Genomic DNA, 24,662 nt, shown 5'->3' on the forward strand with positions numbered 1-24,662 from the left:
TAATAAAAATATTTTTTAATCTCTTCAGTTTAGTATCTACAGAATCACTTTTTTTCTTAAATTCATTTAGAAAGCTGAAGAATCAAACTTCAATAATGAAAAAAGGACTGAAGGCAGAAGTGAGCGTTGATTTACGGTTTACATTTTTAGTCAAGATTTGAATAATCTATCAATGTAAAAACAGTGTAGTGATACAAAGAGCACGCGTGGTTCCACAGTAAGGCTTTGTTGAGTTTAAACTGAAACAATTAGTCCTCAGACAGTGCATTAAAGTGCATTTTGAATAATGCGTTGGCGTTTCACAACATTAAAAATGGTGAAGGCAACTGTGGCCAAACCACATCCACTGTGGAGAACGACCTGCTTCATCTTTGTTTTATTTATGTTGCAAACATCAGATCACAGAGTTTGACCAGAGTTAATCAAGTTTTGTTTTCTATGGTTTGACAGTTTGTACGCTACAATTATGGCGTTCCACAAGGCTCAATTCCTGGACCTTTGCATTTTTTTTGGCGTAGGACCAACATTTTATTCAGTTCCAGCCTCTCAAATGCAAAGACATGACGTTTTATTTAACTTTAAACTGAATGTTTTGGTTTTGGACTTCATCCTTCTGGTTCTGGAGTTTCAAATTTTGAAAAAATAAAACATCTGAAGTTATTTTCTTGGACTTTACAGACCAAACACTTGATTAGTTAAAGAAAGGATCAGTAGATATTTGTTATTTCCTAGGTCAATCTCATCAAGAGTGGATTACTAAAAAATCTTTTACATGGTATTAATTATCTTGAGCACTTTAAAATTAATATGAGCACCTTTGTCGAGAGGTTGCTGAAGAACTTGAACTGATTTTTTTTTGTAAACTATTGTCATGGTTTCAGTTGTTTTAATTGTAATACAAGAGAAGAAAACATTCTGGCGTTCCACAGGGCTCTATTATCGAACCTTGGCCTTTTCACAGCAACATTTCAGCTTAGAGTGAAATTTCTCAACGTCTACTGGATGAATTAACCGGACTTTTGAGTTTACTTTTGCCTAACTACAGTACAGTGAATACTTTTTTACAGTTTGACCCAAATTTGGCCGAAGGAGAAAATAACTAATACATGGCAGAAGATGAGCAGCAATTCATTGGTAATCTTTGTCTGCGCAATCATGGCCTTCATGTAATACTTTGGGTAAATCCGATTTATTTTGGCGTTCCACAAGGCTCTTTTCTTGGACCTTTGCAATTTTGTAATGTTCAAGCAGAAATTTAAGTTGTTCCCGCCTCTCAGATGTGAAGACATGATATTTTATATAACTTTAAACGGGTTAGGGATTCTTCATTTCGAGAAACAAGACACCTGAAGGCATTTTCTCTTTTCTTGGACTTAACGTTTGCCTAACTAGATTTGACTTTTGACCCAAATTTAGCGTAAGGAAAATTATAATAACACGTTGTATATAAAATGACTAATACAAAGAGCAGCAATTCAGTGGAAATCTTTGTCCGCACAATCATGGCCTTCATGAAATACTTTGTGTAAATATCATGTCGTCAATATGCTTGTTCGACAGTGATGATGAAGGCTTTTGCCAAATGATGAAGACAATTGTTTCTTGGGAAGCAATATGCAGGACAGATGTGACTTCAAAGTTTTTCTCCCAAACCTTGTTTTCGTCATTAAGATGTAAGCATATTTCCACATTAGCATGCAAAGTGGCGACACTTGCGGCTTGTGTCTTCTTTCAGTTTTGGGGTTTTATGGAAACACTAATTTAAAGCCTTGGTTCTGACACCTCGCTTTGGTAATCCGCCCAATTCATTGTCATCCTTTTAAATCCCAAACACAGGCTGCCAGATTTGAGCTTTTCCCGTGTGACTTCCCTTCGATGGGCCTGATTTATACCCATGCAACTCTGGTTCCAATTCATCTCTGGAAGGATTTGTCTTGCTGTTGTTTATTATGGTTTTTATTGAGCGCCAAAGTCTTTGAATGTCCGTTTAAGGGGACCACTGTTCATCTATTGTTTTAGTCTGACTGTCTAATGTGGATCCTTTTCCGAGTCTGGGATCATCCCTTTGTTAAACATTTTAGACACGCAGAAAAGCTCGGTATGAAAATCTTGAGTCAGGTTAAATAAAGAGGTCAAGGCTCGGAGCCAGGAAAGAGTTGGAAAAACTGCAGCGTGAGGACAATCTTGGAAATGGGGGCAATGATTCAGAAGAGGTGGATATGTTGAGGTTTAAGCGGCCGACGGAAGCCGTTGAGCGGCTCCGACTTCAGCTTAGAGTCTGTTTGCAATTATGATTAAACAGACTGGAAGCCAGGGAGTCGGTTTTGGTGGAAGGAGACGCGCATTCCTACCGGGCGGCGAACATCGGAGCCGGGTCGCGTCGAGGTGAAGGAGGAGCCGGGGGAGAACCAGGCATCGCGCCCGTCGGACTTGAAGCCAGCGATCATACACCTCCTCTGATATCCGACTCGAGCGTCTCACAAGCCACGAGGGGAAACCCAAACCAACACTCCTTGTTACTGGGGAGGTCAGAGGTCGGGGGGAAACTCCTCTGGCGCTGGTATGGAGCTGGAGTCAGGATTGAAAGGGCACACTGGTTGCCGACATCTGTGCTTCTGCCAGAAGGAATGTTGTTTCTGTGTTTTTTTTTTTTTTTTGCACGTATGAAACTAAAACTCTTTAAGGCCCATTTTATATTACTTATCATGGAAGCACCCTCCGAACAAAACAATCTAAAAAACATGTCTCACTGAGCAGCAAATCGATCACACATGATCTTCGTCAGCAGTTTTATCGCTTCTGATCTCCACCTGCGTTTCCAGATGTTACGGAGGAAAAGTTCGTGTTTTAACCATTATTCAAAGATTACCGTCATCACATTCGGAAGTTAAGGAGGTGTCTGGGATTAAAAAGGATGCTGCTTTGTTTCTGTTCGATCAGCTTCCGTCGAGTTGTAGCTGAGAACTTAAGGTTTTAAAACTAAACGTGTTACCGGGTCAAACCGTTGGGGTTTCTAAATTTTACTTCTGGTTTTTATTCTAGTTCTCACACATCTATTGGATCTGTGGTTCATGTAGTCCTTACAGTCGGCTGTTGTAAACGTCAAAATTTGTTTTAAAACGTTTGTTTCCAAAGTAAAGAATCAACCTTCAACTTAATATCTGGGCGTTTTCTGTTTCTGTTTGGTTTTCATTGTGGGTCCAGTCTCTGCTGTGAAGAGTAAATCAAGCTCTCTGAATCTGAACGGATGTGTTGAAATCTTCCCTTTGAGTTTCTATTGAGGTAAATATGTCTTTCAAGTCTCACTCTCTCTCTTCATTCCTCCTTGTGAAGTGCCTTTTTTTTTTTCTCTACGTCTCCGGCCGTCTCCGGTCGTCTCCGGTGGTCTCCCCTCCCCGTCTCTCAGTCCACCAGTGATTTGAGGTCAGGGAGTCCGGTCAGCTTCAAGTCCAGCAGCATCTGACCGTAGGCTTTACCCTGACGAGAGAGAAACCGAGACCAGCTCGTCACTACAAGGCGGATTTGATTCTTTTGGGTTGTATTTGTGAGCTTTATGAATATAAAAATATTCGTCAACGACAATTTTTTTGACAAGCTAAAACTAATATCTGATGATAAAAACTATTACGCAATGTTAACGAGACGTTATTTGATGTGATAAGATATTATTTGGGACATTCAAAATGTGATTGGATAAGGGGCCTTAGCTTATCTGATCTTAGTCATTTAGCGTTAGCTGACCAAAACTAGCTAGCTGCTACAAGCCCTGTGTCTCCAGGAGGAAGGAGCATCACTGTGATACTGATGCAGCCTCCATCACGGTCACGAAGATAATTATGAAGTTAAAGAAGCCTCATCTAAGAACTTTACTAGTTTCATGGAGTTATTGACCTCTGTCCTTTTACTGACATATTTAAACAGTGTGCAGTAGAGAATGGATTAGCATTTAGCATTTAGCTAAAACTGTAAAGCTACGCTCACACAAACACTGCCTCCTAACTAACAGTAGCTCTTACTAACTTCCTAGCCTCTCATCTAATAGTAGCTTTTCCTAGCCTCCTCGCTAATAGTAGCTCTTCCTAACTTTCTAGTTTCTAAAACACTAAATTCACAACAGCTGTCAACGTTAGCACTGGTGTGAAGTGTGATTTATTTTGGATTCCAGCAAGACGGAGCAATTGTTTAGCTCGATTTATACATCGACATCAGCCCGACGTCCACCTCCTTACATGTTGCTGTGACAAAGCGTCATAGGACCAAGCACTTTACGTGTTTGCTAGCTTATCGCGGGCAGACTTAACACTTCCACACTTCCGTCAATCACCACATTAAGCCCCGTCCGAACAATCTGATTGGCCCGGCAGATCTTTGCTGGAGATTAATCAGTTCCCAACGGAGAGACTCCAGACCAAACTCTTTTGGGCTAACTTCCAGGTTACAAGACTCTAGACTAATCCTCATGTTTAATAAAGTGAAGACGAGGCGGATTCTAAAGAAGGAGGAGGCTGAACCAGCGGCTGGTCGCCTCGCTCGGAGGAGATTTGCTGAGATTAGTCTTTCTCAACTTCCCTCGAGGCGAAGGCCACTGGGTTCGTTTTAACAGTCTGAACGTCTGTTAAACATCGACACCCACCTCCTAAGAAGTGGTGAAAGACGAGGAAGTGGGAAGAGGACGGAGCTGAAAGACGAGGACAGAGCTGTGTTTGTGTTGTTTTTATTTGTGGAGGGGGTGGGGGGGCAGGGCTTAAAAACCTGTTCAGACTTGGTTAAGGGCTACAAAGATGTAAACACACAAGTCTAGATGTGTGTTGTTTGTATTAAAAGGTGGGAGTTTTCTAGGCCATCGGCATTTAAAGGCTACAAGAAGGTTGGAATCAACTCAATTGAAGGTCCTCACAAAGACTGAAACACAACTTTGTGTATGTGTGTCTGTTCTGGTTTGTGTGTGTGAGGACATTTGACTTTAACGTCTGACTCTGGATCTGTTTCAGGTTAACGAGCGTCCTCTCAACTCCAGAAAGTCCCGGCTATGTCGGCGTGTTACCTGGGGGTCGCTGCGCAGTGAGGCCACGCCCCCTCCCCCCAGCGAGCTCTGCAGGACGAAGTTGAGGCCGTGGATCCCCGGAAGAGAGTATCTGCAAAAACAAAAACAACACCTGTAACCACGGTGACGCAGGCCACACACACACACACTCATACACATACATACTCATGTGTCGGCGAGGCGGTTTATTGCACAAGTAAATGTGTGTGTGCGTTGGTTTCCTGGTTTACCAGTAAATGTGTGTGTGTGTCATGCTTGATCAGCAGATTTGAACATATTGTGTGTGAAGCTTCTGAGCATGTGTGCGTCTGTAAGCAGTTAAACATGTGTGTGTTTTAAAGTGTGTGTGTGTGTGTGTGTGTGTGCAGCGGCCTCCTGCGGCGTTAACGAGCGCTGGAGGTGCGCTAATGAAGCGTCTGTGGCGGCGGGGAGGCGAGAGGAGACAAAGGTCAGCGAGCTTTACGACCTCCACCGCCTCATTGTGTTAATTGCTAACACGCCGCCGCCACGCTGCGTCACCGCTCAAACATGTTCAACAACCTCCACCACACCTGTAGATTAACAGCTACGCTCACCCAAACACTAGCATCCCAGCTAATAGTAGCTATTGCTAGCTTTCTAGACTCTCAGCCAACCAGCCAACTGTAGCTTTCCATAGATTCCTAGCTAATAGTAGCTCTTCTGAGCTGCCTAGCCTCTGATCTAATAGTAGCTTTTCCTAGCCTCCTAGCTAATAGCAGCTCTTCCTAATTTTCTAGTTTCTGAGCTAACAGTAGCTTCTCCACTCTTCCTAACAGCTAATTGTAGCGCTTCCTAGTCCCTCAGCTAATAATAAATATTCCTAGCTTCTGAGCTAATAGTTTCTCCTCCTAGCTTCCTAGCCTTCCAGCTAATAGCAGCTTTTCCTATCCCTCTAGCCTCCCAGCTAATAATAGCTTTTCCTAGCCTCCTAGCTAATAGTAACAGCTCTTCCTAACTTTCTAGATTCCCAGCTAATAGCAGCTCTAGTATATAAGCTAATAGCAGCTCTAGTTTCTGAGCTAATAGTAGCTCCTCCATGCTTCCTAGCCTCCCAGCCAATAGTAGCTCTTCCTAGCTTTCCAGACTCTCAGCTAATAATCACTCTTCCTAGCTTCCTAGCCTCCTATCTATCAGTAGCTCCTCCAAGCTTCCTGACCTCCCAGCTAATTGTAGCTCTTTCTAGCATCCATGCTAATAGTTTCTCCTCCTAGCTTCCTAGCCTTTCAGCCAATAGAAGCTCTTGGCATAGCTTCTTTTGTGTTTTGTTTTTATTTAAAAGAGAATGGTTTCACTACATGTAAATACAGGAAAAGTGAAAATTTACGTAGGGCTGAGAGCTCAAGGAGCAATAAAACTTAAACCTAAATGTCGTCACTGTGTCCTTTTCTTCTGCGATGGTTTAACGGTTGCTACTGTACTGGGCAGAAAACCAATAATGTTATATAACGTAGCTTCCGTGTGGTGAAACATCTCAGCTGCCTTGAAGTACTTGTTGTCTAACCTTGTTGTACCGGGCATCCAGAGCCTCCGGCCGTCAAACCTCTGGCTTCTATTCTGTCTGCTCTGCTGCGTCATTACAGGCCGATTAGGACTCAGTTGTGTTCCTGGTCTTCCCTCAGACTGTTGACAACAGTATAATGGTTTGAACCACAGCCATCCTTCAGTGTCTGCAGCGCTCTGTTAAACCTTTGTGGTTTTTGTGGTAGGAACGGTTGCTTTGGTTGTGATGTTTGAAGGAGGTTGTTAGATTTACTCTACCTATCACACCAAACAGCTGTGGAACATTTTTAGATTATTTATTTTTTAGATTTATGTCTTTGACCAACCGGGATCCAGTAGAGTGTAATCCTATTCAACTTGAAACTTGATGTGGAGTTTGGCTTCAAAGACGATGAGTCTGGACTTGAGCTTACTTTCAAACAACCTCAGATCTGACTCTGACTTTGTATCTCAAGACTTGACCCATGTCCCCGGAGTTAAAAACTTGAGACTTGATTTGGACTTCTGCTCTGAAGACGCGTCTCCAGACTTGACTTCGACTAGCCCCGAATTTAAAGACGATGGACTCTACAGATCTGACCCTTTGTCCCGGACTTAAAAACTTGACTTAGACTTGACGCGACTGTAGACTTGGACCAGCCTTGAAGCTGTGAGAGACAATGGACTAAAACTGTAGAGATTTGAACCATATCATGTCCGGGACTTGCAAAAGACACGACTATAGGCTGTGAAAGACAATGGACCTGAGATCTGGCAAACCCTGAAAGATGATGGACTTGGACTTAATTGGATATCAGACCCAGAGACTTGACTTCAAAGACCATGGATTAGACTTGGACCTGACACATGTCCCAGACTTGAAAACTTGAGACGTGACTTGGACTTGTGCTCTAAAGATGTGATTCTAGACCTGAAAGACTTCAGATTTGCCTTCAGAAGATTGAATCAAGTTATGAAAGGTTTTAATTTACTCAAAACTTGTAAATTTACTTGTTTTTGTAAATTTTATACCCGACTGTGACATTTATTAACATTTAGTAACTACAACTGGATAAAAATCAGACAAATAAAGCACAAAACTACCTATAAATCTAAATTGTGGGAAGTATTTGTACATATAAATATGTAAAAACAGTCGGTTGCAACTTGAAGAGCTTACAGGAACTTACAGGAATTCACTGGAATACATTATACATATGAAAACTATGATAAATAAACTTTTTGCAGCCTCGAAAAGAAGAAGTTCAAACAGGAGTCACACTGATCGGCGCTCTAGAGATGAAACACAGAGAAGAAGAAGAAGTAGAAAACACGATGCGGTCACTGTGGTTTCCCCCCAGTCTGAATATCGTGCCGGCTGTTTCCTCTTTGAGTTTAGAGTTCGGCGGTGACTAATATCTGTTCGCCCGCAGGTTTCTTGTTTTCAACCGAGCGTCTGACAGTGATTACACCAACCACAGCTGCTGTGTTGAAATGTCTCAGAGCGGAGACCTCTGCAGCTCCTCTGCAGAAATATTAGTCACGACCGAGCTGGAAATATCCCGCTGCGGGAAAACCACACCAATGTTCGTCTTCTCCTCAGTATTTATCGGCTCAATTACAGAAATTTATATTTTTCTAAACACCAACAGATGCATTTTATTTTGTTGTAGATTTAATTTTAATGAGTCCAACACATGACCCCTGAGGGACACCATAATTTTGCATCCAGAGGCGTTCGGTCATCCTCGTAGGAAACTGTTGATTCCCAACAAGATCATAAAATCTAACGTCAACACAACATTTCCTAAAGAATCAAACAAACAGACTTGTTCCCTCCGCTCACCGTGTGACGGCGTTGTGCACCCCTGGCGCGATGAGGTGGGAGAAGTATCCCTCCACCACAGAAGAAGTCAGGTGTTTCTTCAGGTAGGGGAAGAAGAGGGGATGGCGAGCTATGACTCCTAAAGAAAGGGAGATAATCTGCTGCTTAGACATGTTTGATTTTCATTGCTCAAGAATAAAAACATCCCTAAGCAACACTTGAAGCAACATTTGAATAATTTACATGGTTAACTATGAAGCCACTTAGCTTAGCGTACTTCACTTTGTCCAGCGTGTTCAATGTTTTTGCTGCATTATGATTGGTGGAAATATAACCAATAAAAGATGGAACATATGACAGAAATATACTCAGGGAACGCAGGGACATTTTCAAAAACAGTTTGCCAGCTTCATCAGGATGAAAGAACCTCCTGAAACCTCTGGAAAACTCTTTAACACCCAAAGGAACTCTTGAGGATCACTGAATCTCGTAAAGGATCCCCGTAACTTTCTAAAGAATGAATGGTATTCCTTCAACAGCTATTTAATCCCTGACACTTATAAGGGCTTTTTAGGCTTTTATGTCAAATAATTTAACATTTTACGAATCTAAAATAATCAGGCAACCCACCACGTTGAATGTGCCTGGCACAAAAGCCAGAAATCTCACCAACAATCCACTGAAATCCACCAGGACCTCTTCAAAACCTGTTCGAGCCTCTTAAAGACGACAGAAAGGAGTCCTAGAACACCCTAGGGAACTCTAATCTCTTGAAAACTGGTCGAGTCCCATAAATTGAACCCGTTAACTTTCTAAAACACAAATGGCGTTTCTTCTGTACGCTTTAAACCATGGTTAAGACTTGACAGAAGCTTCTGATTGACCACCAAGACCTCTTTAAGGACAACACTTGGACTCTAGACTAAACAACCATGAAGATTTCTGATTGTCTGGTTTAATGTTGTTGTGTTTTAGCTCTAGTTTGGCGTCATTAAACGCCGTTGTCTTAGGTTTTCTCATTCTCACCGATGTTGGCCGAGTCTCCTTTGTCGCCACTTCTCGTGTAGGCCAGTTCCTCCAGCCTGTAGCTGTGTGGTCCGCTGGGCAGATCTGGAAGGAAACCAGACGATTAAAAACCGCCTTCAAACGCTGTTTTTCTGGCTCCGCTCGCGGTGATAAAACACAGAAGGAAACACATAACCAGCCTCCTGCCAGCGCTCTCATTTCTTCTCATGCAACGTTTTCAGATCAGGCCTGAATACAGGGAGAATTTCAGCAACTTAAGGACACTTTAAGACCCTTGGAAAAGCCTGGAACCTCATTGGAACCAGCAAAAAAAACACAATGATGGACTTCTTGAACACACAAATCCATTCAACTCTAGTCAAGGACCGTGAATTATTTCTAGAAGCCACCAGGAACATTCTCAAGGAGCCCCTGAACACCTCCATCCACTCATGAACCCACTCTAGGACCTTTTAGTCGCATACTTTTAACGTCCGTGACCGTGCAACCGATTCAAAAAAGTTTTTTTTCTGACCGGACGCTTCCATCAAAAAGAAAACAAAGAGGGGTTCAAACTGCAGCCACAGTCCATCAACAACTTTGATTGTTAAATAAAACCAGGTGAATAAATATCGAAAGCAGCAGCTCTGCCTTTTCTCCTTCTTGAGTTCTCGTTGTGATTGGGGAGCCCAACCCTGTTTTCTGACAGGAATGTGAAGGTTGGGACAGCGGCCAGAAGGGTTTTGTAAATAAATATGGTTTCTGAACGTTGGGTTGGCGATCTCTTTGACAGCTTTGCAGGAGAGTCCCAGACTGTGTTGAGTTTTGTGCAGGGCCATGCGAGGGATGCGCTGGTTCAAAGGCTGAAAAGTGGCACAGCTTGTACTTGTCTTGAATACCAGATGCACACATAAACTGTGGTAATCCTGTGTTGTTGTAAAGGCCTAAACTGTTTCTCACAACCTCTAACGGTTCTGAAAGTTTATCAGTGTTTTCAATCTGTTGTTCTTTTTGTTATATCATGTATAATTTGACTTTATACTTTAAGCCTCATGTTGAGTCATTTGTGGTTTGTTAAGTAAATAGGACACAGAGGAGGCGTCGCCCTCTCTAGGGAAACAGAAATAAGGACAATACTAGTTTTTGGACCGACTGGGAGTCTTGAATTCATGTGGACGCCTCAGACGTAGGCCTGGCCCGGCTCTGTCAGGAATTTAATCCCTCGAGGACGCTTGAACTTTGTTAATTTTTTGAGTATGAGTTTGTCAGCAGGCCTTTTGGATTCAAATACGGAGAAAAACTTTTTTAAAAAACACTGTCGGTCTTTGTTGTAACTTCTGCCAAAATCAGGAAACCAGGATTTATTATTTAGATGTTTATCTCTTGTTCTAGTTTTGAAAATGCACAGTCCTAAACAATTATATCAACCAAAAGCTTCTCAACGTTAGCTACTGCTCCTTAAGCTCAGTCTGGCGTAACAAGACTTGATTCTTACCTGAATCAGAAACGACATTTGGATTTACGGCGCTCAGGTGACGTGTGGCAACTCTTCTGTCTGATTCCTTTTAATGCCATTAATTTCTTTAAGGCACGATTAACAAATGCAGCAAGTTCTGCTATTGTGACCTAACTGTAGTTTGAGAAACCAGGAAGTGATCAAAGCAGCAGTAACGCTGTGGAAAGCAAGCAGACTCTGAAGTGCGGTCGTAGTAAAGACGTGTATGAATGCATCGCCGTTACTCTTCGGCTGTACACAACCACATAAAGCCTTGACCAAATGATTAGATTTGTCCAGGAGATCTTTGCTGGAGCATAATCAGTTCCTAACGGAGAAACTCCAGAGCAACTTTCTGCTACAAAAACATTTGTGAGTTTTAGTTTGAGCCGGTTTCCAGGCTACAACACTCTGGAAGGTTCCAATCAAACCAAAAAAAAAAAAAAGAAAATCCCAGTTAGTAAACGTCTAGTCAAGGATAGCTGGAGTTAAATTACTCAACAATTCCTGGAATGTTATCATCGACCAGTGATCGCCTCAAGGGAAAACAGGATCACACTGGTTTCGGATTGGCTGGGCGTCTGGAATTCATGTGGACGCCTCAAACGTGGCTCTGTCAGGACTACAATCACTCAAAGAGCCCTTAAACCTTATCTAGGACAATGCCAGCCCCCTTCAAGACTAAACTGTTATCAGAATATGTAATCTGTAAAAACAAACCCAAAAAGCATCTGGCACCTCTGTGACCCCTCAGATCAGTCTAGTCAAGGATGTCCAGAAGCTCCCCAAAAACCTGAAAGACCCCCAAGAACAATCTTCCTAAAGCACCACTAGAAGCTCAAGGACGTCATCATGAGGAACCAGAAACTTGTCCAGAACACCTGGGACAAGAACAAATGTAATTTACAGAACCTTCAGAACCACGCTGACTTCTCCACCGACCACGGCAACGTCGTTGGTCAACCCAAAGTTAGTCAAACCAGGCGGTAAACACTCTTTTACCTGTGTCAGGTGCGTCCTCGGCTGAGGTGGGCGGGGCTTCGTCCTGCTCATGTGAGTCTGGCCCCGCCTCTGAAAGTGACTCCACCAGCTCTCCACCAATGTGAATGTCCACCTGTGTGACATCAGTGCTTATAAAGACATCTACTGTCATCATAGATAAGAATATATGTTCTTAAGGAAGGAAGGAGGGAAGGGAGGAAGGAAGGAAAGAGAGAAGGAAGGAAGGAGGGAAGGAAGGGAGGAAAGAAGGAGCGAAGGATGGAAGGAAGGAAGGAAGGAAGGAAGGAAGAATGGAAGGAAGGGAGGAAGGAAAGAGGGAAGGACGGAAGGAAGGAGGGAAGGAGGGAAGGAAGAAAGGCACGAAGGAAAGTGGGAAGGAAGGAAGGAAGGAAGGAAGGAAAGAGGGAAGGATGGAAGGAAGGAAGGAAGGAAGGAGGGAAGGAAGGAATGAAGGAAGGAAGGAAGGAAGGGAGGAAGGAAGGAAGAAAGGAAGGAAGGAAGGAGAGAGGGAGGGATGGAAGGAAGGAAGGGAGGAAGGGAGGAAGGAAGGAAGGAAGCAGGAAAGGAAGGGAGGAGGGAAGAATTGAATGAAGGAAGGATGGAAAGAGCGAAGGAAGGAAGGAAGGGAGGAAGGAAGGAAGGGAGGAAGGGACAGGGAAGGACGGAAGGAAAGAGGGAAGGAAGGAAGGAAGGAATATTTTAAGAACCAACTCTTTAGACGTTGAGTTTGTTTGGTATGTGTCGTAATAAACTGATTCATTTCTAGAATATTTTAAAAGTTGTTGTTGGTCAAATCAAACCGACCTTCAGCTGAGATTTCGGGTGTAAGAAGAAGAACGGCTTCAGGACGGGAGACCTGGGAACCACAGAGACACAGTGAGGGACGCCTGGACTACTATGGTCTTGATGATCTTGGAGCGCTGACACACTAACTGTACTCACACTCTGGGACGTCCGCCCACGATGCCGGTGAGTCCAGGAGCTGTGGACACAGAGACAAGTCCAGCAGTGTGAGCAGGTGTAACAGCATGAGCTGGTCTGAGATCAGCTGTTACAGACCGGCCGACGGCATGATTCACAAACCTCCCAGACACAGAGTTCACACAGAGTTCACACAGACATGAATCTGTAAACAGAATCTGGCTCAGGAGGTCACGGCCTCTCTTATCAGCAGCAGCAGCAGTCGGAGAATGAACACCACCCCTCCCCCGCCACCACCACCACCACCCCTCCCCCTTCATATTAAGAAACCACAAAGTTCAGATTTATTCAACTGGGAAAGCACCGAGGACAAGATCCAGTTAATTAAACGATCCTCCGTAGAACCAGTCTGACGCCTCAGGCTGTCATTAGTACAAAGAAGACTCTGGGATCGACTTGTTGTGTCTCTAGAGGACGTTTCATTCAGTTCTAAATCACTGCTGGAGAGTTTTTATCGACTACATCTGTAGGGGGAGGGGCCGCGTGAAAGTCACCTGAACCAAAACTATCGATGAGCGGAGAGAGTATTGAGACTGACAGCAGCCTGAGAAAGAAGTCAAATTAGATCTAATTTAGTCTAAATCTTCTTCTGAGAGCTCTGGAAAACGTCTGTTGAGTTTTTGAAACAAATGAATCACCAGCGAAGAAGAAAATCCAAATAAATCAAACCAAGCAGCTCGGAGAGAAACAAGCAGAAACCATATGCGTCCATTCTGGCCTCCAGAGGTGACTGCAGTTGTATTTCTGACTATTTCTACAAAACCAAACAATCAACTTGTCGATCAGAGAAGTGGATTAAACACACATTAAACACTCCTTCTGTCTGTTCATACTCGGCGAGCCTTCAAGGCGTAATTCACGTTTTTTTTCTCCAATCCAAATACATCAAATCAAGAATAAAGCAAACATTAAACTCCTAACAGCGCTCATAGTTGCTGACCTGAACGTTACCCCGGCTGGGTCAGGCTAGCTAGCTCCAGGGTTGGGAGGCCTTTCCTCACAATATCCAGCTTTTCCTTCAAAGTCCAACGTGAAAATGTCTTTCTGAGAAGATCTGCAACCAAATCGCTAGCCTCTCCTCCTTCCTCTATGGTGGCTTCATCACATAGCTATCAAAACATTAACGTTGTGCAACTAGCAACAGATGAACATGAACCGCTGGCTTAGCTTAAACTGAGCGGCTCTCTGACCGTCCAATCAGAAGACGGTAAAACGCTGAAGGAGAGGGACTAAGAATACCAACTAGAAATGTGATTGGTTGAAGGAGCAGCATCATGATGTAACGGCATTAACAAACCACCATGTTTAAGGTTTAAGTTCTTCATAAAGGCCCAGGTGTCGTACCCATGCCGGTCCCTGCGGGAGCGATTTCTCTGGCGAACAGCTCCAGGGCTTTCTTCTGTTTGTGGTGGACGGCCATCCAGATCACCGCCTCCCTGGACCCCTGCCGGCACACACACAACATAAAACATAAAACATAAATAAATGAGGAAGAGGGATCTGAGACTGGGACCCCCGACTTGCTCCTGGGTGACGGGTGGATGTAGGTGAAGGGCTGAACAGAGAAAGTGTGTCGAATGGAGAAGAAAAGGCCGATAGAGGACGAGTTCAGAGGCTTGAAACAGGCTTAACTCCGGCCATGACCTGATTCTGGCTCAGAAGAAAGAAGCAGCAACGACTGATGTATAAAAGTAAATCATTTCAGGTTTTGATGCTTCAATAAAAAACGTCCAATTTGTTTTTTTGCTTTGAGAGGTTTGTAGAGTTTATTAAAAAGTAAACACGGCGTGCGGACGTTGTGACGCTCCAGACCAAGCTCCTAAAACCTAGAACTAAAGAGAACGGGGGGGGGGGGGGGGGTTAAAAAACTGAGAGACTAAGCTAACAAAGGAAGGAAGGAAGGAAGGTCAATGTGTCTGTAAATCAGCAGCGCCATCATGTGGTCAGTAGAATATTGTACCAGCTGCTGTCTCTAATGGATCTCTACCTACCGCTGGATCAGAACCATCAACAGCTGGCTGCTGTAACAGTCTGTTGTTGCGTTACCTTGGTGCGAGCGTTGACGCCGTACGTGTCTTCGGCTCCGAGGACCTGGACGTTGACGGAGTTGAAATCGTCGAGTCCCAGCTGCTTGAATATGCGCCTCGTCCTGAACACACAAACACAGAGTCACTGCAACGGCGTTACGAAGCATTACGAAGTGTTACGAAGCGTTACAGAGTGTTACGAAGTGCTTCACAGTGTTACAAAGTGTTACGAAGCGCTTCACAGTGTTACAAAGTGCTTCACAGCGTTACGAAGTGTTACGAAGCGTTGCAAAGCGTTACAGAGCGTTACGAAGTGCTTTACAGTGTTGCGAAGCGTTACGATGCATTACGAAGCATTAAGAAGGGTTCCGAAGCGTTCTGAAGCAGTAACAAGCATTACAAAGTGTTAAGGAATGTTAAGTATTTTTAAGAAGTATTAAGAAGGGTTTTGAAACATTACGAAGCATTACAAAGCATTAAGAATCATTAAGAATTGTTACGAAACGTTATGAAGCGCTACGAAGCGAAGATTCAAGATTCAACGTTTCTTTATTGTCAATTTCCCTATATGTTCACAGCACACAGAAAAATCCGAACAAAGCGTTTCGGAACGGTACGAAGCATTAAGAAGTGTTACGAAGCATTACGGAGTGTTATACTGATGCAGAGACTCCTGTTTCTTGGAACTAACCGTTTGACGATGCTGTCAGCGGTTCGTCTGGCCTTCTCCGACGCTCTGGGGCCTCCGACCGGACACACTGCAGTCGCTCTGAAACCGTCCATGTAGGTGGCGCACACCTGGAGGTAAGAGGACGACAGTGTTACTGCGTTATAGCCACCACGAGGCCGAGAGGACGAGGAAGAGGAAGAGGAAGATGACTGTTCACCTTGTAGTCGTGTGACGGAGCGAAGCCTTTAGCCCCGGTGACTCTGACGGCTCCTCCTTCTACACCTGGAGACACACAAACATGTTTCATCAGCTTTAACCAGTCGATCAATAAGAAACTAAACCATCAACATAATACTTCAGACGGTTTAAATCTTTTTTTTTTTCTTTTAGTTTTCCATATCTTATTTTTTTATTCTATTTTATTTTTTTATTTTTTTATATTTTCCACTTGTTTAATTTCAGCTCTACCTCACTACTTCCTATCATCTCCCTGTTTCGCTGCAGACTCACCACTGGCTCGCCTCCAGATCGCGTTCTTGGCTCCTCCGCGTTATGAAATAAACTGCTGATGAGAGTCGGCGGTCGTGAGGCGGTCAAACGGGCTTCCAGAGTTCAGCCGAGGTTCAATTAGACTAAAATATTTACATCTTTAGCAACGACAGGAGGTAAAAGTTCACGTCCGCTTTAGAAATGGAACAATCTGGTGCAAGTATTTACATTCTTTATAATGTTATTCTCAGGCCACAGATGCTGAACATTGTTGAACCGTGATGTGGTGGGGAACACAAGCAGGACTTATACTTTATGATAAACCCAGCTAAACTATAAAGATATTAAAAACTACATAAGTTAAAAAGTTGGGGCTAAGTATTTTGGAGTAAAAACTGTTTTTAGTCTGTTTATCTGGTTTGTCGAGTAAAGATGGCCGACGTTTCACATCTTCCTGACACTCTGAAAAAGGTGAAGCAGAAATGTCTCAAAAGTGGGCGGCGGCCATTTTGAGTTGGTAAAATATGAACTGACTAAATGAACGTGTTTCCTGGACACCGTCTCTGGCGGTCGCCATCTTGTCAGTGCCTGATTCCACCTAAAGCTGTGGACGAGCGGCTAATTGTAGCCACTGAATCGCTCAACGACGTTGCTGGTGACGTCATTTGTTCAAAAGTTAATTGGGAGTTAAAGGGAAGCTGGGAGGAGCTACTGTTAGCTAAAAATGTAGGGAAGAGTTACTATTAACTGGGACGCTAAGAGGCTAGGAAGAGCTGCTATTAGCTGGGAGGCTAGGAAGAGCTACTATTAGCTAGGAGGCTAGGAATAGCTACTATAAAGCTACTATTAGCTGGGAAGCTAGGAAGAGCTACTATTAGCTAAGATGCTAGAAAGAGCTACTATTAACTGGGACGCTAAGAGGCTAGGAAGAGCTGCTATTAGCTGGGAAGCTAGGAAGAGCTACTATTAGCTAGGAGGCTAGAAAAAGCTACTATTTGTTGGGAAGCTAGCAAGAGCTACTATTAGCTAAGATGCTAGCAAGAGCTACTATTAACCAGGAGGCTAGGAATAGCTACTATAAAGCTACTATTAGCTGGGAAGCTAGGAGGAGCTACTTTTAGCTAGGAGGCTAGAAAAAGCTACTATTTGTTGGGAAGCTAGTAAGAGCTACTATTAGCTAGGAGGCTAGCAAGAGCTACTATTAGCCAGGAAAATAGGAATAGCTACTATAAAGTTACTATTAGCTAGTATTAGTTAGGAAGCTGGGAAGAGCTACTATTAGCTGGGAGGTTGGGAGAGCTACTATTAGCTGGGATCTGATCAGTTGGTCTACTCTTATACTCATATTGTTGTTAGCATAATTGCTAACAATCAGTATCTCAGATAAACTGACATATCCCCCCGTTAAAGAACGAGCTGAACAAGCTAAAATCTGCTCTGGTTTGCTGTGAACAAAATGAATATAGAGACAACTATCACCAGATTACTGCTACACCGGAGACAAGTTAACACATGACGGCAATAGATCAGAGATAATTACATTTTTTGAAAGTGTAAGTCACTCTGGATGTTAAAATATTCGGTGTGAATGTAGATTTGTTTTGGGGCATAATGTAAACAACAAAAATGACTTCTCTGGTTTCTGTCTGTTGGCTGAAGAACTGGGTCAAGTGTTTCCACACGTATACATTGAGTATAACCCCGGTGTGACTGAAGCAGAGCAGCCGGAGGAGAAGTTATGAGCGAAATACCAAAACTCTGGGAGTGAAGCTGCTTCTCTCAACAAATCTAAAGAGAAAAGTGAATTAATTACCAAAAAATAAAGCTTCTTATCAGGGGAGAAGAGTTCAGGAGGAGGTTCTGGAGTTTGCAGCAGAGCTCCACATGGGTTCACGCTGGGTTGACGGATACGTGTTTAGTTTTAAAAAAAATAGTCTGATAAAGAGTTTATTGGCGGTTCAGAGGAGGGTGACGGGTTCAGTTTGAGGTCGAAACGAAGCTCCAGACACGTTTGTTTTAAGCGTTGTGAAAACAAGAGTTCACCCCGCGGTCACGTCCATGTCGACGAGCGAGAGTTCGTACCTGGAACTTCCTGGACGACCACCCGGCTGAAGTCGCAGATGACGTCGGGCAGCAGGTACCGACGAGGGTCGCCGATCTCGTACACCAGCTGCTCGGCGACCGTGCCGAAGGACACCAGGCCGCCGGTTTTGGGCGGTTTGGACAGAACGAAGGAGCCGTCGCCGGAGCATTCGACCACCGGGAAACCCATGTTGTCCCTGAGGACAAGCAGAAGGTCAGGACTTCTGTAACGTCTGTCTTCATGAGGACTAATCTGAGACCAGTTCAGACTCGTACCAGTCAGGGACCTTATGCCAGTCGGTGAAGATCCCTCCGGTGCTCTGAGCTCCACACTCGATCAGGTGACCTGCCAGACTGAAACACACAATCAGCATCAATCACAGCTAATTCACAGCTAATCAACCTGTTAAAGAAGTGCTGCTATTAGCTGGGGGGCTAGTAAGAGCTACTGTTAGCTAGGAGGCTAGGAAGAGCTGTTGTTAGCAGGGTATCTAGGAAGCTAGGAAGAACTACTGTTAGATGCTAGCACGGGATACTATTAGCTGGGAGGCTAGGAAGAGCTTCTGTTAGCTCAGAGGCTAGGAAGATAGGAGGAGCTGCTATTTGCTGAGCGGCTGGGAGGCTAGTAAGAGCTACTGTTAGCTAGGATGCTAAGAGGAGTTACGATTAACTGGGATGCTAGGAAGCTAGTAAGAGCTGTTGTAGCTGGGAAGCTAGGAATCTAGGAGGAGCTACTATCAGGCGGAAGGCAAGGAAGCCAAGAAGTGCTACTATTAACAAGGAGGCTAATTAGCGCTACAATTACCTGGGAGGCTAGTAAGAGCTACAATTAGTTGAGAGGCTAGGAAGCTAGGAAGAGCTGCTATTAGCTGAGGGATTAGAAAGCTAGGAGGAGCTACTATTAGCTGGGAGGCTAGGAAAAACTACCGTTAGCTCAGAGGCTAAGAAGCTACGAGGACCTACTATTTGGGGGGGGGCAGCCGTGGCCTACTGGTTAGCGCTTTGGGCTTGTGACCGGAGGGTTGCCGGTTCAAACCCCCGACCGGTAGAAAGCGGCTGAAGTGCCCTTGAGCAAGGCACCTAACCCCTCACTGCTCCCCGAGTGCTGCTGTAGCATGGTAGCTCACTGCTCCGGGTTAGTGTGTGCTTCACCTCACTGTGTGCTTTGCGTGTTCACTAATTCACGGATGGGATAAATGCAGAGACCAAATTCCTTGTATACACAAGTATACTTGGCCGAGAGACCTTAATCTTAATCTTAATTTGCTGGGAGGCTAGTAAGAGCTACTGTTAGCTGGGAGGCTAGGGAGAGCTACCGTTAGCTGGGAGGCTAAGAAGCTACGAGGACCTACTGTTAGCTGGGAGGCTAGGGGGAGCTACCGTTAGCTAGGAGGCTAATAAGCTAGGTACCTTCCAGCGGCCAGCAGGTCGTAGTCTTGTCTCTTCCAACCAAACTACAACAGAAGACAAACATGAATCAGCTGACAGCTCCAGGCAGCGTCCTCTCTGAGTGAAGTCAAACATACTGAGTGCATGAGGGGCCCCAGGGCCACGGCGCTGTCCACGCAGCGTCCCGTCACCACGATGTCGGCCCCCAGGTCCAGACAGCGACGGATGGGATCGGCCCTGACGGAGGAGACGGGGGTGAACGGGTGAGGGAGGTTAAAGATGGGACACACAGGGACACAGAGTCTTACCCCAGGTAGACGTTCATACTGTGGAGGGACACGGGGAGAGGACGACTGCTGCCGTCGTCCATCTTTACTTCAGACAGGGCGCTCCTCTGGGAGGGAGGGAGGGGAGGATGAGAAAGAGGACGAGATGAGAGGACGAGGAGAGAGGACGAGGAGAGAGGACGAGGAGAGGACAAGGAGAGAGGACGGGAAGAGAGGACGAGGAGAGGACAAGGAGAGAGGACGGGAAAGATGATGAGAAGAGAGGACAAGGAGAGGACAAGAAAGAGGACGAGAAGAGAGGATGAGATGAGAGGACGGGAAAGATGATGAGAAGAGAGGACGAGGAGAGGACAAGAAAGAGGACGAAAAGAGAGGACGAGGAGAGGACATGAAAGAGGACGAGGAGAGAGGACGTTTCTTACATGAGGCATGAGGTCATCGCCGGTCACCACGGCGACCTTCAGGTCGAGGCCGGCCTTCCTAACGACTTCCTGGATGGCGTCGGCGCAGGCCAGAGGGTTGACGCCTCCAGCGTTACTGACCACACGGATACCTGACAGGAAGAGGGGACCTGTTACCACGGCAACAACAACAACAACAACACACGTCACGTCCCGTCTCACCTTTCCTGTGGATGTCGTTGATGAACGGAGCCAGAGCCGCATGGACAAAGTCTGGAGCGTAACCCTGGTTCTGTAGAGGACGCAACCATCAGCTGTTAGTGCAGCACCGCCCTCTACAGGCAGAGAGGCGACACTGCAGCAGCTACGCCACAGCTACACCACAGCTAACACACAGCTACACCACAGCTAATACACAGCTACACCACAGCTACACCACAGCTAACACACAGCTACACCACAGCTACACCACAGCTAACACACAGCTACACCACAGCTACACCACAGCTAATACACAGCTACACCACAGCTACACCACAGCTAACACACAGCTAACACACAGCTACACCACAGCTAACACACAGCTAATACACAGCTACACCACAGCTAACACACAGCTACACCACAGCTAACACACAGCTAACACACAGCTACACCACAGCTAACACACAGCTAACACACAGCTACACCACAGCTAACACACAGCTACACCACAGCTAACACACAGCTACACCACAGCTAACACACAGCTAATACACAGCTACACCACAGCTACACCACAGCTACACCACAGCTAACACACAGCTACACCACAGCTACACCACAGCTAACACACAGCTACACCACAGCTAACACACAGCTACACCACAGCTAACACACAGCTACACCACAGCTAACACACAGCTACACCACAGCTAACACACAGCTAACCCACAGCTAACACACAGCTAACACACAGCTACACCACAGCTAACACACAGCTAACACACAGCTAACACACAGCTACACACAGCTAACACACAGCTACACCACAGCTAACACACAGCTACACCACAGCTAACACACAGCTAACACACAGCTACACCACAGCTAACACACAGCTACACCACAGCTACACCACAGCTAACACACAGCTACACCACAGCTACACCACAGCTAACACACAGCTACACCACAGCTAACACACAGCTAACACACAGCTAACACACAGCTACACCACAGCTAACACACAGCTAACACACAGCTACACACAGCTAACACACAGCTAACACACAGCTACACCACAGCTAACACACAGCTACACCACAGCTAACACACAGCTAACACACAGCTAATACACAGCTAACACACAGCTAACACACAGCTACACCACAGCTAACACACAGCTACACCACAGCTAACACACAGCTAACACACAGCTACACCACAGCTAACACACAGCTAACACACAGCTAACACACAGCTAACACACAGCTACACCACAGCTAACACACAGCTAACACACAGCTACACACAGCTAACACACAGCTAACACACAGCTACACCACAGCTAACACACAGCTACACCACAGCTACACCACAGCTAACACACAGCTACACACAGCTAACACACAGCTAACACACAGCTACACCACAGCTAACACACAGCTACACCACAGCTAACACACAGCTAACACACAGCTACACCACAGCTAACACACAGCTACACCACAGCTAACACACAGCTAACACACAGCTACACCACAGCTAACACACAGCTAACACACAGCTACACCACAGCTAACACACAGCTAACACACAGCTACACACAGCTACACCACAGCTAATACACAGCTACACCACAGCTACACCACAGCTAACACACAGCTAATACACAGCTAATACACAGCTACACCACAGCTAACACAGCTAACACACAGCTAATACACAGCTACACCACAGCTAACACACAGCTAACACACAGCTAATACACAGCTACACCACAGCTAACACACAGCTACACCACAGCTACACACAGCTAACACACAGCTACACCACAGCTAACACACAGCTACACCACAGCTAACACACAGCTAATACACAGCTACACCACAGCTAACACACAGCTAATACACAGCTACACCACAGCTAACACACAGCTACACCACAGCTAACACACAGCTAACACACAGCTACACCACAGCTACACCACAGCTAACACACAGCTACACCACAGCTAACACACAGCTAACACACAGCTAATACACAGCTAATACACAGCTAATACACAGCATGTTACTGATCCTTTATTCAGATATTAATTACATATAAATAAATTAATATCTGAAAACATTTAAAATAAATGTAAAAGACTAAAAAAATCTACAACGTATCAGCTGATCTCTGATGAAGTTTATAGATTCTACAACAAATAAGACGCTGGTGATTTGTCTTCTTGTTCCACGTCACACAGTTATAAACAGTAGCTGTGAGGAGACAGGAGACAGTACGTCCAACGTGCTGTGGACGGAGACGTCGTCCGTCCGTCTGTCTGTCTGTCTGTCCACACATGTCTGGACAAACAGCTGGAACTCACCGGCATCTTGGTCTTGGCGGCGGTGAGCAGAGACATGGTGATCTCACTGAGGTAGTCAAACACCAGGAAGTCCAGCTTCCCACTGTAGATCAGCTGAGGGACTGGAGACACAAGACAACATTCATTAACTCATCTATTCATTAACTCATTCATTAACTGATTCACTGATTAATTAACTGATTCATTAATTAACTGATTGACTGATTAACTTATTGATTGATTGATTGATGAGATGGAAACTGAAAACTAGAAGATGCAACAACTAGTAGAAGACATAACAACTATAAAGAGACACAAAACAGTTACAAAGAGACAGAAGACAGCTACAAAGAGACAGAAGACAGCTACAGAGAGACAAAAACAACAACAAAGAGACAGAAGACAACTACAAAGAGACAAAAACAACTACAAAGAGACAGAAGACAGCTATAAAGAAACAAAACAACTACAAAGAAACACAAAACAGCTACAAAGAGACAAAACAGCTACAAAGAGACACAAAACAGCTACAAAGAGACACAAAACAGCTACAAAGAGACACAAAACAGCTACAAAGAGACACAAAACAGCTACAAAGAGACACAAAACAGCTACAAAGAGACACAAAACAGCTACAAAGAGACACAAAACAACTACAAAGAGACACAAAACAGCTACAAAGAGACACAAAACAGCTACAAAGAGACACAAAACAGCTACAAAGAGACAAAACAGCTACAAAGAGACACAAAACAGCTACAAAGAGACAAAACAGCTACAAAGAGACACAAAACAGTTACAAAGAGACACAAAACAGCTACAAAGAGACAAAAACAACTACAAAGAGACAAAAACAACTACAAAGAGACAGAAGACAACTACAAAGAGACAAAAACAACTACAAAGAGACAGAAGACAGCTATAAAGAGACAAAACAACTACAAAGAAACACAAACAGCTACAAAGAGACACAAAACAGCTACAAAGAGACAAAACAACTACAAAGAAACACAAAACAGCTACAAAGAGACACAAAACAGCTACAAAGAGACAGAAGACAGCTACAAAGAGACAAAAACAACTACAAAGAAACACAAAACAGCTACAAAGAGACACAAGACAACTACAAAGAGACAAAAACAACTACAAAGAGACACAAAACAGCTACAAAGAGACAGAAGACAGCTACAAGAAGACAAAAACAACTACAAAGAGACACAAAACAACTACAAAGAGACAGAAGACAGCTACAAAGAGACAAAAACAACTACAAAGAAACACAAAACAGCTACAAAGAGACACAAGACAGCTACAGAGAGACAGAAGACAGCTACAGAGAGACAGAAGACAACTACAAAGAGACAGAGGACAACTACAGAGATGTCCCTCACGCTGTCAAACCCCAGTATGAACCCTGAAGCACATAAACCTGCTACAGTGACTGTCTGTTAGCTCTGGTTAAGCTAATGCTAATGCTAGCTGTACCTGAGGTCGCCGTGTCCCCCCAGAACCCGGAGGCGCAGCCGATCCGGACCGGTCTGGTCCCGGCGGAGCTGGTGTAGCTTCTGGTGCTGGTTCTGCTGGGACGGGTCGCGCTGGGTGACAGCGGAGCGGCGGCGCAGAGCCGCAACATCTTCGAACTGACGCACTTTTCTGCGCTTCCGCCGCGCGACAACCGCCTGGAGGCTGCGGCAGGAGCGGCGCGGAACAGGTGCGGAAAAGTAGACATGATTAATAAAGTGGATTTATTTACAGAATGGAAGAAAAGAGGAGGAAAACAATCGACCCTGACAAGTTCAAGGAGCACCGGTACGTTCGTCAAAACAGTCCGACGGGAAACACGCTCCGGTCGCTACAAGTTTCCGCCTCCAAATAAATAAATAAATAAATAAAATACAAAAAAAAAGAACG

General features: G+C 44.7%; 1 protein-coding gene across 1 annotated transcript; it reads right to left on the minus strand.

Moving 5' to 3' along the window:
- On the minus strand, positions 1-24,470 carry LOC311489936 (uncharacterized protein). Its single transcript, XM_084547250.1, has 20 exons — positions 24,237-24,470; positions 22,773-22,873; positions 20,420-20,489; positions 20,219-20,349; positions 19,818-19,903; positions 19,647-19,746; positions 19,531-19,574; positions 18,397-18,474; positions 18,121-18,317; positions 15,767-15,831; positions 15,571-15,677; positions 14,899-15,001; positions 14,197-14,296; positions 12,814-12,853; positions 12,676-12,727; positions 11,872-11,983; positions 9,396-9,479; positions 8,391-8,508; positions 5,045-5,135; positions 1-3,477 (listed from the first exon to the last, which is right to left on the minus strand). The coding sequence occupies exons 1-20, from the start codon at positions 24,382-24,384 to the stop codon at positions 3,403-3,405; spliced, it is 1,902 nt and encodes a 633-aa protein (XP_084403376.1). The 5' UTR covers positions 24,385-24,470; the 3' UTR covers positions 1-3,402.
- Positions 24,471-24,662: the final 192 nt, after the last annotated feature.

The sequence above is a fragment of the Chelon labrosus genome (assembly GCF_963514085.1).
Source record: "Chelon labrosus genome assembly, chromosome: 1".
Taxonomy (NCBI): Eukaryota; Metazoa; Chordata; class Actinopteri; order Mugiliformes; family Mugilidae; genus Chelon; species Chelon labrosus.